Genomic DNA, 18,676 nt, shown 5'->3' with positions numbered 1-18,676 from the left:
TACAATTCACAGAATACAGCAGCTAATAGCACAGCTGACAAAAGTGCCTTCAAGGATGTCTTACAACTGAGGCAAATTTGAGGCCTTTTAGAAATTACTAAAATGAGATTTGAAAATAGAAGTTACATTATTAGAAAGAATTGTGCTTGCAATATGTATTTGCAATATATATTTGCAAAAAAAAAAAAAAAAAGGGGGGGGAATCTTCAAAAGGATGTAGTAAAAACAACACTTTGCTCATTAGGTTGGTTGTAGGCTTCTGAAATGCCCACTTTTCTTTTAGCTACACCACAGCACCAGTAAATCACTCGCATGTGTTGAGAGATGGATTTTAGTTAAATTATGTCCTTCTGCCTTCACCACTATGTAATATTTTCTGTATTATCATTACACAGAGTAAAAAAAAATGAATTAGAGAAGGTTGTGTAACTCCTGTTTGTTCCAGAGCCATATGCACTGTTGCAGGAAAGAGGCTGGATTTCACAAGTTTACAAAGTATTTGGAAATTTGCAAAAAGATGGCTTGAGTGAAAAAAAACCCAACCGAACGAACACAAAACTTATAAATTAATTTTTCTTACTTTTTTTGGCAAACTTAATATTTTAAGACACAGAAATAAACAGATTTCATCCGAAATACGCCTGTATCTGACACTAGGCACAGAACCTCATCTCACACCAGATTTTTTTTAATTAGTCTAAGATTTATTTTAATTAGTCTAACATACTTCAGACTAGGCTATGCTGCCAAGTCCATAATCTGTAGATTTCAACATAGCAAATGTTAGAATATTGTTTTCAGGCCCTTATTACATTTATCTGAGCATCTCCTCTACAAGAATAAAAGCCTGTTTGAGTATCTGTAACCTATACACAAAATTGCTAATTGAAATAATTTCAGTGGTTCAGAATCTACCTCCAAGTAGTGGCATTTCAGCCAAAGAGAGATACTGGATAATTATCCCGCATGGACAAGGGTGTCTTCCTATCCCAAGGAACTAATGCTTGACAGAAGTAGTAATAGCTCTTAGGATTCAGCCCAAAACATTGGGGTTTTTTCCCTGATGGCTCCATTGATTTGTATTTGGTTTGCTTGCTTTAACAGTGATAGATACAGTGACATGTTGAAGGCAGTGGTCATGGCTGCTTTTTGAGAGACCCCAATGCTGCCAGAAATGTAATATTAAAATTATGCTAATACAACCTTTTTTTTTAAAAAAAAAAAAATCTTCAGGACATAACTGTAAGAACAGAAAGCCCCAGCAACTGTTAGCAGTCCAGATGCAGCCTCAAGACAATGGCTAGGAAGAATTACAAACAGTAAGGAGATGGGGATAAGTGAAGAATTTAGATTGTTACCCCAAAAATAATAGCAGGCCTCTCCCCCCCAGCAAAAGAAAAGGTGCCATTTTTATATCAATTGGCTACAAATAGCTATTTTCAGGACTTCACCATGACAACCAGAAATAATTATGTGAAACCTCCTTGTTTTCACTGTGATTTAGCAAGACTAGGGATAGGAGGATAGGCACACACTTTAGGTTTCAGCACATTTATTTAGGCAGTAGCACTTATGTTTACATTAGTTTTAAGAACTTGAATTACGTCCTTTAGAAACTAAATGAGGTATTTACATATTTATTGTTCCATCATGTGGTATACAACACCTGATTTATTTTTTTTTTTAAACCAGCAGCAATTAAACTAGCTTCAGGTTTAATGAAAAGGCTCTTAGTGTTGGACACTTTATCTGATAAATAGACAAGAATACAGAACAGGACAAATGCAACATTTTATTGTGAAGCTAAAGCTATGTGACTGCTCATCATGCTTTTTTACATTGCTTATTAATAAAATGGTGTTTAACATTTCAGAAAACATTCTTAAAAGAACAGTGAAACAAAAGCGCTTCAAAACAACAAAATACAAGAATTAACCCCATCCCAGACTGGAGTTGTCCAATATATTTAATAGGGGTAGGGTATAGTGTTTTGTCTCCACCTTTGGTTTTTGTCACTTTAATCCAGATTTCTGAAAAATACTGACTAGCCCTTCACATGAATAAAAATTTGCATCATGTGGCAAAACCAGTTTCTGTATTTCCAGTACCTTTGAGAGGCGTGAGTATTCAAGTACTTTCTTCACCACTTCTAATGGTAAAAAAACCTGCAGAACCGAGAGGCTACACCCCTAGCATCTTAGAAGAACCTCTGTTAACCAGCTACAAAGAACGCTGACCTTTTTCCTCAAAGCCACTTCTCTGAATCAGGATTTTAAGAAGTGCGTCTTATGAAGGCAAGGAAAATCTTACAGCAAAACAAGGCTGATCGCCAGTTTCCAGACATGATGTCAGGAATTTGCAAATCAAAAGATCAAACTCTGAAGAACCCACAGTGTTTAGCCAATATATTTAATCCACTACAGGAGTGTATACCTTGCCAATTATTGCCAAACTCTGGAGGTAGTTATTGACAAAGTAAACAGTTCCCACTCTAAGACAGTTAACGATTTACACGAGAAGCAGGAGAAGCACAATACACATTTCTCCATACTTCAGAAGATGATTTTGTATTTGCAGGAAGCAACAGTTTAACTTCCTCATCCTGTGGAACTATAGTTACAATATTTGAAAGAAAAAATACTGAAAAGAATATTTAAAGAAAAAATCTAAAAGAAAATAACTGATCCATTGGTCATCTCTTAGGATGACCAGCAGATCATCCTATGCATGAAAATTCATGTAGGCAAGCAAAACAACATCCTTCAACACTAAAATAGCAGCTCAGGAGAACCTAACAATCAAATCAGCAACTGCTTCTAATTAGCACAATGACCGAGATAACTAATTGCATTCACTACCTGCTTGCTACTTTTCATTCCATTTTTGATATCTGGTAGAAGACCCCAACACTAAAAACATCACAAAAGCTTGAGACCACCACAGATAATGAATGAAGATCTGTAACCTACGATAGCACTTGCCACCTCCCAAAGCTGCCACATGCAGAAGCATCGCTAAAGCACTGGAGCAGCTACATAAACATGTCCTGGGCACAGCTATACATTATCCATGTCTTGGGGAGGAAAGCAACGTAAGCATCTAGGGCACAAAGTTTCACCACTGGTTGTTAAGGAAGCCCTAAGGAGAACACTGCTTTCCATACTGGTTGCAGAACAGACATCTCTGTTAAATTGGCCAGCAGATCTGACTGCAGTATTCACAGTACAAAGTACTTAAATTTCACAAGATGGACTTAGCAGCAGGTGCCAACCAGTGCTAAAACCCGCTTGTTTGGAAAAAATACTACTTATTCTACACCAGAAGGTAAGGTTAATTGTCTGAGAAAGTTATATGTATAAAAACTGTCATTTTAAAAACATTTGAGAGAGTATCTAACAGTGAAATCAGCAATGGCCTCCAATTAGTGCAGTGACAACAAATTCCTTCTCAGTTCAGAGATTCCATTCTTCTCCATTTGAAAGTGTTACTATCACATTTGTTATCTACATAAAATAAGTTGCAGGGCCATATTCAACAAAACTGTATTAGCAACTGACTTTCTGAAATAGTCAGCAAGACATCACAGGGGCAGAATGCCTATTTTTAATACACCGAACTCTGTAAAAGAAACTAACAGGACAGAGAGATGTGCATAAATATCCTACTTTAAGGCTTAACTTTAATATTCAGTGTTGTTTTTCTCTTAGCTGCAAGGAGAGAACCTGTACAGGTTTGGTGTACTCTACAGAAAAGTCAACATTAGTAAAGGGAACATCGTAACACATGACAAATTCTCATTTTAAGGAGAAAGAGCATCACACAGTCCTTGAGTTTTCCCTCCTGCTATGCCACCAGAAGCAGCAACCCGTTGCCCGAGGAGACACTGTTCTTCCAACACGTAGAAAGACGGAAGGTGTGTTTCCTACTTGATAAAAAGAGACAAAGATGTATGAAGAAGGTTTTTAAAAAAGAGGGGGCATGGGTTGTTTTTTCCTCCCTTCAGTAACTGCTACACTTTAAGTCAGTAAAACACTTGCAGTGAGCCAGACAAGCTGCTTCCTAATAACCTCAAAAAAATGTGTCAAGTCACTTATTCATTAGCAGTGGGCAGATTCAGGGGGAAAATAAGGTGGGGTTTAGAGAGCTAATGTAATGCCAACGTTTGCAAAGGTTAAAAGCATCCAAGCTGCTGTCCTGCTTATCCTATTCTAATTCAATTATTAAAACATAATCTGATTTTATGGTAAATACAGTTGCAAAGTTGTATATAAAATACTATAGATTTGGGAAATAGGGGTATTTGGGTTTTTTGGGGGGGGGGGGTGTTGATTGTTTTTTGGGGTTGGGGGTTTTTTTGGATCTGCTTTTATACACAGTTAATCCAACACATAGATGAAAATCACTGAGCTGAGACTTAGTACATGTCAAACCAGAAACCAGAAGATGCGAGATAATGCTTAAAGGGAACAGAATTATTCTTAAAACACACTATTCAGAAAATTGCATAACAAAGACATTTAAAGGTGATTTATGAACCAAACAGCACTTGGTCATGGGCTAGAAATCGAGCAGCTGTGGGGCAAAGTGATGTTGCAGAACAAAATTGAGTTTTTACTATGTGTTCTAAATAATTTGTAGAGCTGTTGTTCAACCATTATACAGAAGACAATCAGGACAGAATAGATAACCAAAAAGCAGTGGTACCAGTCAGAGTCTCTTGACCTGAACGGGTTGTACAAACAAGTGAAAGGGCTAGTCTGTCCCTCTTCTTTCTGAAGTAGCAGCTCAGACTTCGGACCCTTTGTGCCTGCATACTGGTGGTGTTTTAGCAGATGAGAACTTCTGCTTCTACATTTCAGGTACCCATCACATGCCAATAGGTATGTATTTGAAATAAATACCAGTATATTCCTCAAAATTAAATGGAGAAAAAGAGAGTTTGATAACAAATATTTAGGAACACTCAAAACCAGAAGTGTTACCTTCAAAGTTCTCATTTGCAAAGGATCTCAAGGAAAGCTTACAAGCTTTATGAATAGGAAGATCAAGGACCTTTCTTAGCTGTTTAGCTATCTGGCAGACGCTAATAAAACAGTAATATTCATGCTTAGCACTACAAAGTCTATGACAAACATGGATGAAGTCAGCCAGGAATCTCCAACAATAGAGATGGTCTACTAAAGGCAGAACTAAGGCAAAGCAAACAATACATGAGATTTAAGAAACCTTGAAATCTTTTAGCATTTCTCACTTCTCCAGCAAAGTGAATCAGGGGAACAGAAGTCACACGTTTCATTTACAACAGACATAGATTTGAGAGAGTCATACTCTTAGAAGGCTGGAAGTGGTTTGGTTAGACTATTTTAAAAGGCATACTAGTGTAACACAATCTTCTCTTATTTAATTGCTTTTAATCTTAAGATCAGTTAAAAGCATCTCTGGTTCAAAAAAACAGAATCCCAAACATACTGCATCTCTGTGTCTCAAAACTTTTGACACAGTTTCTGCTATTTAGTACTCAATACTACACAGTGAGCACAGAGTCCTCTCTGGGTATTACTATACTTACACTGCATCTACCAGCTAGTGGGTTTTTTCATATATATATAATATATTATTTATAGTCAATTTTCAGGTGAGTAGTCCCAGAAGTATTTGACTTACTCCTACCAATAAAAAAATAAGTTAAATGAAAAATTAAAACCAAAGTTTTCTGTTAAGACCAAAAGCAAACAAAGCTTATAACTTGATTTAGTTTAAACAACTGTAAACAATATGCATTTTTGTAATATCACTAAGTTGGGAGAGTTGTCTTTTTGAAAAAAAATAAACAAAAAACCCCCACAAACCTGCTCTAACAAGGAACTAGTGTTCTGCCTTGCAAACATCAGTGTTTAATCCATGTAGAATTTGTAAACAAGATGTCAGGCCTTTAGAAGTAAAGGCAAAGATGTTTTCCTTTATTACAGTATTTAAAGGCTATCACTTAAGTGGGTTTTTTTAATAGCTTGTCATTTATATAATAAAAACAAGTATTTGTACAAAGATCCATTTTCTTTTTAAAAAAGCAGATCAGCTGAGTGTTTCATACTTTAATATATAAACCAAAACATATGAAAGCTATAAAAACATTAATGTGTGCCATGTATTAAACATGTAGCCTCATATTTTAATGCTTACATGTGTAGATTAAAAAAATTTATCACAATGGAAATTTTACTTTCAATTATCTTAAACAGACCAAGATACAGAGTAGAAACGCGTCATTTCTAAACTTGACAATTAGCATCACTTACTCTCTCAAACATCAGCTGGGCTTCAAGTTGTACACTATAAGCGTAAGCTAACATTCTACAAATGGAAGCATTACAAAATGTGTTAAGAGAAAATACTGCCAGTAAATGAATGTCTTAATCTATTTCCTTATTTAGTAATTTTATTTTTTTTTTAAGAGTCTGAATTGGTTTTATAGGGCTGGATTTTTTTGCTGTTCTGCTATCAAAGGTCTTCTTTAAAACCATTCTGTGAACAATACAGTCACATTACAACTAAACAAAAAGACAAATAATAACAGACCAGCTGCTTTTTACATTTTAATAATCATAATTCCCCAATGCTGTTCTTCCTCTCTGCATAGGGAAATTGTTTTATTTGGCACATTAAGGATAAAAAAAAAAAAAAAAAAAAATCAAAAACTGAACCAAAGTTTACAAACCTCCAATTGTAAGTTAGTAGTTATAAGGAAGAAAGCCAGACATCAATGTCATGGCAAAATTAAAAACAAAAAACCACACACACGACATAGGGAAAAGGTTTTCCAATGATCAATATCATCAGAGCCTTCTAGCTGAAACAAAATACATATATTATTGTTCAAACCATAATCAGATTGCTAGGAATCTTATCTCAAGTCCTACTGTGCTCTTACTTACAGTGTGTAAATCCTCACTAAATGGCAAGGAGGCTTTGATGAACACATTTCACATTGTATAATTTTTTCTTAATCTCAAGTTTTAATGCAGATACTTAAAGATCTGTAAAGTCCTGTAAACTCTGGCTGCTTTCCAGTAGTCTGTACCAATTGCTCCTTAGGCAGCACTTTCTTTGACTTCAAGCAGTGTTTCACACTGTGGTATCTCCAAAGTCCTTGTTCCAGCGAATATATGCTTCCAGGGTCTGAGGGCTCAAACTGCGCTTTATCTTCTTCAAAGACTCAGTGAAATCTGACAGTTTGATATTTCTCATCTAAACAAAAAGTGAAAGATATCAAGATCACAAGTGGTTTACGTACTTCAGTTTATTCAAGTAGTACTTCAGTATTCACTTTTAACAAAGCATATTCTACGAGTGCTTCATCTTGATATGAGAAAGAAATTTTTTACAGTGAGAACAGTCATTCTCTGGAATGACCTCTCCAGGGAGGTGGTAGAGTCCCCACTGCTGGAGGTTTTCAAGATGAGATTATCTAGCACCCTGCCCAATTGCATCTAGGCTCCTTTTCCCACAAAAAGTTGGACCAGATGATCCTTCAAGGTCCCTTCTAACCTGGGCTGTTCTGTGATTCTATGACCCGATGCAAGAGTCTTGTAATTTAAGACTATCGGTATTGACTGTTTTTAATAAACTAACATTGGGTAATCATAAAGTCTGCCTTCTTATTCTTTATTATCCCATGAGACTGTGTTATAACTTCCTATTTCACTAGGTGGTGCAAGCTGGTGCCTATGAGGGCACAGAACTGAGGAAAGAGTAAGGCATGGGATTTTTTAACTATGTCTATGGTATCCCTCTGCATACCAGGAGAGTAAAGCACTGAAAATTCCCCCCCTTACCACAGCTGTATTCAGATCATAGTATGCTGTCAGCCAAGTAATCCCGATTATCTAACCTCTTTGATTCAACACATGCCTTTCAGTGGTTTGCTGAGGACATGCTTATAAACAGACATTTCCCATACAGAGATATCCAGACATGATGGGAGATAACCAGAGTGTGTGGAACAAGCAGTCTCATTATTAAAGGAGTATTAACATTAAAACCAGAGAAGATTCCCCATGTTTCTCTGGGACCGGTGTTTATAAACTACTGGGGGTAAACTTGCATTCACAACAAATTATCACAGATGTTCTCATCGTTCTACAACAAATCTTTTCAGCTTATCATATTATGATGTAAAGACGGGGGGGTGGGGGGGGTGGGGTGGGGGGGGGGGGTGTCAATGAAATAAATCATTTGACACAGTATTTCTGAGAATGTTTTGGGGGACTAACACTGCAAGAAAATAGAAGCCAGGCCTCTGACATCATCTGACAGATCAAGTTGCAGTCAGATGGAAAAAATAGGACAGTCAGATGAAACTAAGAACAGCAGAGACTTACTATCGGAAAAAGAGGTGCCCTTAAGCCTCTTAACCAAAAAACTACACAAAGAACCTCAGACACCTGAGGATAGATTTTCCTCTCAATCATGACTTGTAAAGAATTTTCTTCAGTGAAGAAATAATCATAAAGGGTAGTAACACCCAAAAATTATGCTAGGTATTTTGTACGATACTATGTGTAAATAAAGGGACCTTAAAAGTTTCTGGTGAGCACGCATTCTATTCAAAGAGGAAAATACAACTGCTAGAACAGCATACCTCACTGGCAGACATGTTCTTCACCTGTTCTGGTTTTAATTCTGTAAAAATAAAGGAAGATCAGCGAGTTTCACAAGAAAACTTTGTTTCTGACAACTAAAGCATGTTAAAAGCACTTTCATTCTGAAAAAAACCCACAGCTAAAAATTATACCTCTCTGCCTCAACATAATCTCCTGTACAGAAAGGTACATGGTGTTTTTACCTCCTCCTTCCCCATTTATCAGCTCCTCAGCCAGGCTGCTCCCACATTCAATCACTGCAGATACAGTACAAAGTGGTAGCAGAACTACTTCCTTCTTCCTAAAGTATGGGGAACAGCACACAGGCATAACTGAGCTGCCTTCCCCCATTATTTTCCTGGTACCTACCTCCCTACCCCTCAAACATGCATAATTTTCAGGAAACAAAGGTACCATCAGCCAGGAATATAGAAATAAAATCAGGCTGGGCACATAAGAGTTCTTCTTGCCCTTGCAGTACTATTAGGATTTAATCGTTCCTGTAATCCTTCACTATTTTACATTTTTTCACTTGTAATAACTTCTTGCTCTGAGAGGCAGGATTGGCAAGACTGACATTAAAAAACATTTTAAAAAATAAATTGTTTTATAGAAAGCCAGGGGCAGGTAGAAGAAATTAGTTGCACAACATTTCCTGGTCTCTTCTCAAAATGGACTTGCATGTGAAGTGATTTGTCAGCAAAGTAAAGCCTGCATACCTAAACGCATACATTATTAATTCAACCACTCTAAATAAAGATATTGGAAGTCTTAGGAGACACGTCTCTTGTGAGAGTTATCTAATGCAATTCTGTTTTACAGTTATGCAGGATTTTGGAAGATGTGCCTTACAATCTCAACAGCTGAAGCTAAGTGGGTAAAAACCCATTACTTTCCAGCAGCTGCTTTCAAAGAGATAGTGCAGTGGCACAACTGCATGCTATAGGATTTCTGACTCAATTAAAAAAAAAAATAAAACAAATACACCCACAAAACACGCACAAGACTCTTCCCGATAAATCATTTAACAAAGTTGCAACAACTTTTATTTACACATAATAGGCTGATATTACAGAACACTTGCCCTCTGGCTGCCTTTAGTATGTTTCTGACAGGTAGAACAATATATTGGCAAACAGAAAACTAACATCAAATCTTCACAATCTTTTCTTCACAAACTCTCACTGCTGATCTCCACTCAACAGAATCATCCCCCTTCAGATGTGGCTACTGGACACATAGTAACTAGGTAGCAAAATGGACCAAAGGGGGGGTGGGGGTTGGTTGGCTTTTTTTGTTTGTTTTTTTAAAAAAAAAAAAGTATTCACTTTGCATTAAAATCGTATTTTTTTCAAAGTTGGAAATGTCAGAGAAAGAAAAAATGTAGGTAAAACTCGAGTCACAATTGTCATCTGGATCACAATTCAACATTAAAAAGATTTTAAAATAAAAAAAGTGATGCCATTTAAACATTAAAAAAAAACCCAAAACCACAAAATTGCTCTGTTTCAGTATTTCCTTCCTTTAGCCTGGAAGGAGATCTGCCCACTTTATAAGACAAGTAATGCAGTCAGACACTGCTATTCAGTAATTTAGATGCAACAGAACTGATAACCAGCATAGGAAAGATATTCTAGTTTAAAATTCTACAAATCTGTGAAAAACACTTCACCCTGCTTTCCTCTCAAGGCACAAAAATTGTGTTTCACATGGTGAGCTACTGAAGGGTTTTGTGTAAGGTAAATCTTACAAAGACGCTGTGATGAGGAACAGACCAAAATCCAATCTAAAAAGCTTAATTTCAGATGTTTAAGATTTATAAAGATGTAGGAAAATATAATATCTCTAATATCAAGGGCACTGAGTTTTTTCAAAATCTAAATATAAAGCTATGCAGCTTACCTCGAATAGGGCCCAGCGCTGCATCCTTTGCTAATGCAGTTAAATCACTTCCAGAGTATCCATCCGTCATTCTTTGTCAAAGGAAAAAGTGGGGGAAAGGAGAAAGGGAGAAAAAAACCAAACCTACTTCAAACCATTTCATTTTAATTGCAGATTATTAAAATGTTACTTAATCAGAAGTACTATTTTGATGTTGTTTTGCAAGTTTAATAAATCAGAAGTGCATTTAACATGATCTATATTTAAGTCTTTTCCAGATCTATATTTAAGTCTTTTCCAGAATTTTAAGTGCACATAGTCAAGTCCCAAATAACATGCTAGGAAAAGCAAAAAGATAGCAACCAACTAGGATTTGTAGATGAAAACCAATCTCAAACATGTTCACTATTTCTCTTAGAAGAATACCCTACCACTACAGTTTGTCATCATTTGTCATAGATGAATATAAACCCAAAAACTCAAGTGTCATCCAAATCCTCAGAACCACAAAGGGGGGGGGGGAAATCAAACCAATCAACCCAATCTTTTTGGGAGTTTTTCCAGAATTAGACTTAATTTCCAAGTTAACCAACAAAATACTTTGCAGATTAAGGGCCTCCACTGAACCAGGAAGCCACCAATACATATTGTCAACATAAGTGAAAAGAAACACAAAATTTAAAACAAACAAAAAATCCACACAGCTTGTAGAGCAGTGGCTGGCTGTAACAAGAACTTCATAGCTCAGTCTTCTAGAGATAATTAATTCTATTATAGTTTATATAAAAACTTGCTGAGGAGCAAAGAACACAAAATCATGAAGGAGGTTAAACACCTATCTCTTTCAAAACAAAGATGGGAGATGAAGCAGGCAGGAACCTCAACTTTTATATTTTGACTAAACCATTTATAACAAAAGTGCACTTAAGCTGCATTTGTAATCTGGTTCATAAATTTGCACTTAGAATCCAAGACGCTATCTTTTCCCTCCAGTTAGCAATTACTGCAGCCTAAATCTGGCCTGAGATCCTTAAAGTAGAGAGAAAATTTACCAGTTGGATTATACATCAGATTTCTATAATATTACCAACACTACAGGGCTGAAAAAGGCTGCATCTAAGAGTGTACTCACCTCCTGTGTACTATCACAAACAGAAACAGAGACCAAAGCACATTCACTTGAATATTTTTGATATCTCACACTCAGTTTTCACTCCTTCCTGCCCTAGGTGCTTTACCTACTTTTTAGTCTAACTTCCCACACCCATTACATTTGATTTCTGTGGGTGACAAACAGCAGTACTGTGTCAACCTTGATGATGAAAAACATAAACCAACTTCATAACAGGAAGGTCATTTAACCCACATTTTCCCAATCAAATATGAAATTGAAAAGAATATAAAATTATCCAGTGCTTGCTCTGCTGTGTTGGTAGCAACAAACTTAGCAATGGACAAGCAAAGAAGAGTTGGTTTTGATTGGAAATGCATGCCAAGTGCAAAACTGGTACTGTCTTTTTGCCTCAGAGAGGAGAGCTGGACTGCCCAGGGGATGGGTGGAAAGAAACAACGCCCTCGCTCTGCCTCAGAAAGAAAAGCACTAATGTGCATGTTTCAACATCAGAAACCCAACCAGGTGGTGTAGGGAAAAAAACAAGCACATTATATATAAGCATACAGAAAAACACTTTCATACAGCCTGACAGGAGACCATCTTCCCAAGATGCATGCAATTCATTCTCAGCAAGCGTTGTCACTGTCTGATGATTTATATTAGTTACATTTGGAATGTATAAAACAATCTGAATGAATGCAGTAGATGAATATATTTATTTAGTATAGTTACAAAATACTTACCTAGCCAGTTGTGCCAACTCTTTTTGGGTCAATGGACTTCCTTGCTTGCTTAGAAGATTTTTTAGCAAAACCAGTCTTGTCTGAAAAGAAGATACATTTATCATATGTAAAACTGATTTTCACGGTACACTTAAAATTCTGTTGCAACAACAAAACTACATGTTTGTCAGGTTAGCTTTTGTGCCTTGCTAGTTTAAACTTGCCTGTAACGCTTTTGTGATTAGACTATATACTATCATCTCTTCAGAGAAAGAGACAGGGTAAGGTGCTGGTTTTGGCTGGGGTAGAGTTAATTTTCTTCATAGGAGCTAGTATAGGGTTATGAGATCAAGGGTCAAACTGCTTCAAGAATAATATATTAGAATCCTCATCAAAAACCCTAATCTACTGTTGAGCTGAAAAACATTACTTTAAGAAAACTACTTTCATCTTTGTAATAAACGCTCTTCTCCAGCCAAACATGCTCCTGCAAGTCCTACTTTAGACTTGCCCATGCCTGCCAGTATATAAGCAGCACCTCACTAGCCAAGAAATACTGAGTAGCTACTACCACTTGTAAAAAAAAAAAAATGCAAAAACTTAAGATACTCGCCAGAATTAAAGCACAGTGTATATGGCCAAGCTGGGCCAGAAGTTACTTCACAGAATTATAATCACCCACTAGGGCAAGTAAAGAATAGCCTATAAAATGTATTTTATACTATTTTTTAATAAAATTGATCTTAAAATGAAGATGATGCATGGAAAACAATACTTACTTCCTCATTTGGTAAAGACACATATACCCGTTTGGTGAATCGTCTAGAAAAAAACCAAACATATATACATATACACACACACCCCTTTATAAGTTTTTAGCACATACAGATCTAACATTTATCAAACCAAATGTAAAAACTTCACTTACATGATCAAATTCCAGGAAGTGGAACTAAAGGTTAAAAAAAAACCCCAAAACAACCACCACCAAACAAACAATATGCATGAGCCACTGGTGTCACCTTACTCTTACTTGAAGTCATGAGACTTCTCCCAGAGAGAAAACACCCTAAAGGTAGAAATACCACTGTCTACGAGCAACAAAATGAAGCATCTCTTCATTGTACACAAAAAGTCTTTGGAATCATTAAAAATCTGTTTTATTTGTTCAGACAGTGCTGACATGGCTATTTTCCTCAATCAAGAATGAAAAGAGAAGAAAGTATGAGAACTTGTAGCAAAGAAGTCCTAAGGCAAATCTACAGCAAGGTCTGGAATTTCATGGGACATCAGAAGACCAATATTCACAGAGAAGAAATACTGCATTTCACTGGTCAAATTTCTTCCTTCATCATGCCATTAAGATCCAAATATAAAAAAAGCAATATATAAGACGCAGGAGTGTTATACAATGCTGATTTGATTTCAATGGGTACTGCTGTTTTAGATAATTCCAAGGCAATCATGCTCGTGCAGATGTATCCCAAAAGAGAAGAGACATGCACCTCTGAGAGGTTCACCTTGCTAAACAGCTTTTGCTACTTATTCCAAAACTTAAAACAACCAAGACACTAATTAGCAAAACCTGCTTTTCATAATGAACATCGTATTATTGTATGCAAACAAAGAAAGAGACATTTTGATACCTGAGAACAGCATCATCAAGCTCCTGTGGCCTGTTTGTTGCTCCCATCACAAGTATTCTGTCCTCTCCAGAAGACTGCACCTATATGATGCAGAAAGGCAAGGCAGCTTTCAGGTCACATCACATAGTAACCCAACAAAACCAGTTAGAGACTTGCTGTGCATTCAACACACTGATGGGATCTTACTGTATAAGCTTTTTTTTTTTCCATGCAGTTAGCTTTAAAACATTCTTTAGACAAATGTAAAGTCAAACTAGGAAAAAGTAAAATGCAAAAGAAGAAATGTAAAACACAGGACACTGCCCAAGTTATATCGCCTGAAAAGAGTCTTGCAAGAGCACAAATGTTGCTGTGGAATTGCATGTTACAATGCTGGAAAAAAATGAGACAACAAAAAGCACTCAGAAGTTTAGTCATCCAGAGATAATTATGCTTAAAAAGCTAGAGACTTTCTGCTGTTGTGTGTTTTAACACCAAACATTGTTTTGAAGCCTACAGAGAAAGGCAGAATCAAAATTTTAGACTACGGTACAGCCAGAACCACTAAATCAGATCAGAGATTCATCTAATGTGTCTCACAAGAAGCTAGTAATCAAAATGGTAAGCTATGTACACAGACACAGTAATTTTCCCCCCAATTCACTCTATTGCAAGACTTGATTTTACACTCAAGAACATGGAGACTTACAGCTTCTAGACTTCAGAGAAAACATCTAGGTATCTGAAATGTATTATTATTCACCTAGCATCCAATCCTTTATAGACTTAAGTTCATTGCTGTCTTACTGAGTCCAAAATGTTCCACAGAAATGTTGTATGATCTAGTTACACCTTGATCCAAAGTTTTCTAACTTACTAATTATGTTTTATTTTCCCCTTTTCATTTTAAGAGAAAACTGTGTGTATACTAATTTCTGCGTATCACTCTCACATTGCATTACTTGTCCTGATTCATCCCATTTTGGAGAAGTTTTTCCTGGCCTTCTTGTCTATATAACTTCTCCTCCTGTACCTCATTACTATTGCTTCACACTGTAGCAAAATTCCACTGTTCTAGTGGAATATAAAGTGAGATTGTTCAATACAAAACACAGTGCTGTGTGGCAGAAAAATATTGTGATACTCATTTGTTCCCCCTCCAACTATGAAACCCCATTCCTTTTCCTGGCTATTACATACGTGCTATCAAATATATTCTTACTGTATCCTGTCATCTCTAGGCTGTGATGTCAAGAAAAAAATCTACAGCTCAGTAAAAACCATACTAACACAGAAATTAATCCTTCCATGTCAGAGCTGTGTATACCCATGATCTGTTTGAAATCCTTATCCCTCAAGTCTCACCTTACCCCTCTCACAGTGCATACTTTTGTGACACATATCCCTTAAAAACCAAAAAGATACTACTTAAAAGCTATTTAATCATTTTACTTTGCCACAGTGAAGAGATGTCCTTCACCAAAACATGCAATTGCAAACAAGGGCTCAACTCTACCTAACCCTTAAGTGTCCCTCTTGCCCTGTTAAGAACATTTGTTCTCACAGCTCCTTTATTGTTGCCATTTGTTACCCTTTCTTCTCTGTCCATAGTTTTTCAACCCATTACTTCAGCTCATCTTCAGATTAATACCTTTCACCCCAGACTGAATTTTACAGAATATTACAGTAAGCAGGTGAAAAATTAACAGCAATAAAAAAAAGCTGTTTGACAACCAAGGGAGGGGGGAGGGGACAGAGGTAAACCGCAGAAGCCAAATCCTATTTGTGCTTGATCTGTAGCTTGTACTGACACCCACTACATTAGCCAATTCAGCTAAATCAAACAATATCCAAGACTAAATACTTACACCATCAAATTCTATTAAAAATTCTGTTTTTAGACGCCTACTAGCATCATGTTCACCTTCTCGTCTTTCACACAAAAGGCTATCAACTTCATCTAAAAAACAAAGAAATACATCTTAATTAAGCATACAACATTAAAGCCTTCATATTTGTTGAAGTTCTTTTGCTAATATAGGGCTCCAACAAGAGAGATCCGATCTTTAATCCCTAGGAGACAGACAGATCTCAGTATAACATGTTGTCCTTTGAATAGGTAACACCAAGCACAGATAGAAGAAAAAACCCTGCTGATAATAAACTGCAACTCAGGACAAGCAAAACCTATTTTCATGTTTGAAGTTTAGTACATAAATGGACTTACTCTGTAAAGGTAGTACAGCATTTGTGGTTTTGAGGGCATTTCTTCCCACTATTAACACCAATTAAATAATGTAACAGTAATCTAACATGCTCTGTACGGTACTGATTAGGCAGCAGGTCATATCTGAGACACTTGCTCTACACTGCAGAATTACTCAAAGAAGTTTACCCGATGATCTCAATTTAATAAGTCAAACTATTTTAAGAAAATATACAAAAGCCAACAACATTTAAGGTCTTACCAATAAAAATTATAGAAGGCTGAAGTTCTCTGGCTACTGCAAACAGAGCACGTACCAGTTTCTCTCCTTCACCCACCTAAAACAACAATAAACTGTTTTGGGAGGGAGTTTAGAAAGTGTTTATTACAGAAGAGCTAACCTAAGGATCTACAGAAAATCCTGCTAATAACTAGCCACACTCAGTCCCTTCATACACATTCAGATTACCACTAGTTCAGTGTTACATACAACAGTACTGTTTATGTCTTAAAAGAAACGTTACAACTTCACTGATGATTACAATTGAGTTGTCAAGAGAATTCTGTGCCTAAATTATCACAGCGAAAGGGAGATGGGACCCATTTCATTTACTTTTGAAAGAAGAAAAAGCCTACAACCATTCATCTGTATGACAGCTGGGGTCATCCTGAATTGCAAAAGCCTTTGACACTGAGTTACTACAAGCACAAAACAAAACTTTTTACTTCACAAGTCACTTTTTAAAGCTTTATGTTCACTGTCAGCTAGCAGTTCACCAAGGACTCATCAGAAGTCTTTGGTCGTGTTAAGACCCAATTACAGCATGTGTGTTTTCAGATCAATGTAATTTACAGTTGCTACTTACGTATTTTGAAGTTAGGCTTGCTGCACTTATATTAAAGAAAGTAGCATTTGATTCCGCAGCAACTGCTTTGGCCTAGGAGAGGGGAAAAAAACCAGTACTTTTAAAAACACCACACTGAAGATACCTCTCTGCTTCTGTAGCTAGCACTCATATCCTGATTGATGACTTGAAAACCCCTATTCATTCAAAGGGAACACATTGAAGATGCTACAGAAAACTTCTGCACAGGCCACTTACAAATAGGAACGGATAAGTGGTTGAACCACTAGAAAAATTTCCAGATTCCCTTCGACATCTCTGATCACATCATCACCACAACCAACTACAACTTGCTTACTGAATAATACAAGTCTCCAGATCCTTTCAATGTATCCTGAGTATCTGAAACAATTTAAACTAATTTAGGGTGGTGATTTAGAGTAGCAGTTGGATCAAATAATTTTAAATATTATGTTGGGTTTTTTTTCCTTTATCCTTTCCCTATCTATACAAAACCTGTTTTCAGGGGAAGGCTGGGAAAAAGAAGCAGTTCAACCAGAACACTCACAGAGCGTACTCTCCTCTTTAACAGTTTCACTATACTCAAGAAATTATGATTCCCTGGTTATGCATTTTAATTTTAGTGATTAGCAATTATGTTCCAGTATGTAAAACAAAACAGATGAGGCAAAGTGAGCTGCTCAGTATTCACACTTCTGCGCTTCAGAGCTGATCCAGCTTCAGTATCAGCGAGGGGAGTGTGCAGCTGCAGCCACGCCATGTGATGCAGGACCATGCGCCTGGCTCAGCTGCAGCAGGACATGCGACGCTCCCTGGCTGATGCACAGCCATTTCCCTCCAGTCCCCTGAACCCAGTACATCAGGCTGAGAAAACATGCAGCAGCCAGACAGTTCCACAGCACTTATGCTCCTTACATAGCAGTGTGGAAGTCAGACATCTCCCTTCCTTGCTACTGTGCTCCATCCCCATTTCCAAAACATACTTCTAGTACATTTTAGTGGAGAGCAAACCATTTGTGATAATCACTGCTGTACATAATTAACGACGTTACTTTTACTCTCTCTGAAAATGAATCTTGGACTTGCTAATTTGTTTTAAAATATTACTTGTGATATTGAAGAGAATTAAATAGAGAACAGTTTAGGAATTACCTCCCCCATGAAATCCACAGTTAGGAACAACATTGCATTTCTGTATTAAATTTACACCATAACACATATCCAGGAAGAATGCACAGTTTATTACTACAACACCCAAACTGAAAGCCACCCCTCATGGTTACATTTTAAGTCCACCAACTCATGCGTGAAGTAATTTTCTTACCAACATTGTCTTCCCATTTCCTGGCGGGCCAAACAGCAATAATCCACGTGCAGGAGCTCTAAGTCCTGTAAATAACTGGAAAGTACATCATCGTAAATTGCCTTCAGAGACTTAAAGAAAATGTTGACTTACCTTCCTAAGAAAATGGCTTAAGATTGAGGAATGGCTCACTGCCTAGCAGTAGCAGTGCTACAACAGTACAGGTTTTTACAGAACTACATTCTATTAGTAACTTGACCTAATGCATATTGTTTTCTTCCACATAACAGTTGAATTACATTACAACTGTTCTGTGCACA

General features: G+C 36.8%; 1 protein-coding gene across 5 annotated transcripts in view; it reads right to left on the bottom strand.

Annotated features, from left to right (window-relative positions):
- Positions 1 to 1,535: 1,535 nt before the first annotated feature.
- SPAST (spastin) overlaps positions 1,536 to 18,676 on the bottom strand; it is a 40,307-nt gene continuing 23,166 nt past the window's right edge. For all 5 annotated transcript variants that reach the window (XM_074863296.1, XM_074863297.1, XM_074863293.1 and 2 more), the window contains 10 exons: positions 18,378 to 18,452; positions 17,054 to 17,125; positions 16,450 to 16,525; positions 15,850 to 15,941; positions 14,003 to 14,082; positions 13,136 to 13,178; positions 12,378 to 12,457; positions 10,542 to 10,612; positions 8,639 to 8,679; positions 1,536 to 7,245 (listed from right to left, as the gene is read on the bottom strand). In XM_074863296.1, the coding sequence (XP_074719397.1) occupies positions 7,123 to 7,245; positions 8,639 to 8,679; positions 10,542 to 10,612; positions 12,378 to 12,457; positions 13,136 to 13,178; positions 14,003 to 14,082; positions 15,850 to 15,941; positions 16,450 to 16,525; positions 17,054 to 17,125; positions 18,378 to 18,452 (753 nt within the window). In that variant the 3' untranslated portion in view covers positions 1,536 to 7,122. The remainder of the gene's footprint in view (positions 7,246 to 8,638; positions 8,680 to 10,541; positions 10,613 to 12,377; positions 12,458 to 13,135; positions 13,179 to 14,002; positions 14,083 to 15,849; positions 15,942 to 16,449; positions 16,526 to 17,053; positions 17,126 to 18,377; positions 18,453 to 18,676) is intronic.

This window comes from Strix uralensis, chromosome 3 (assembly GCF_047716275.1).
Source record: "Strix uralensis isolate ZFMK-TIS-50842 chromosome 3, bStrUra1, whole genome shotgun sequence".
NCBI classification, from domain to species: Eukaryota; Metazoa; Chordata; class Aves; order Strigiformes; family Strigidae; genus Strix; species Strix uralensis.
The sequence above is the reverse complement of the archived record's forward strand: the minus strand, read 5'-3'. Positions and strand labels throughout refer to the sequence as shown.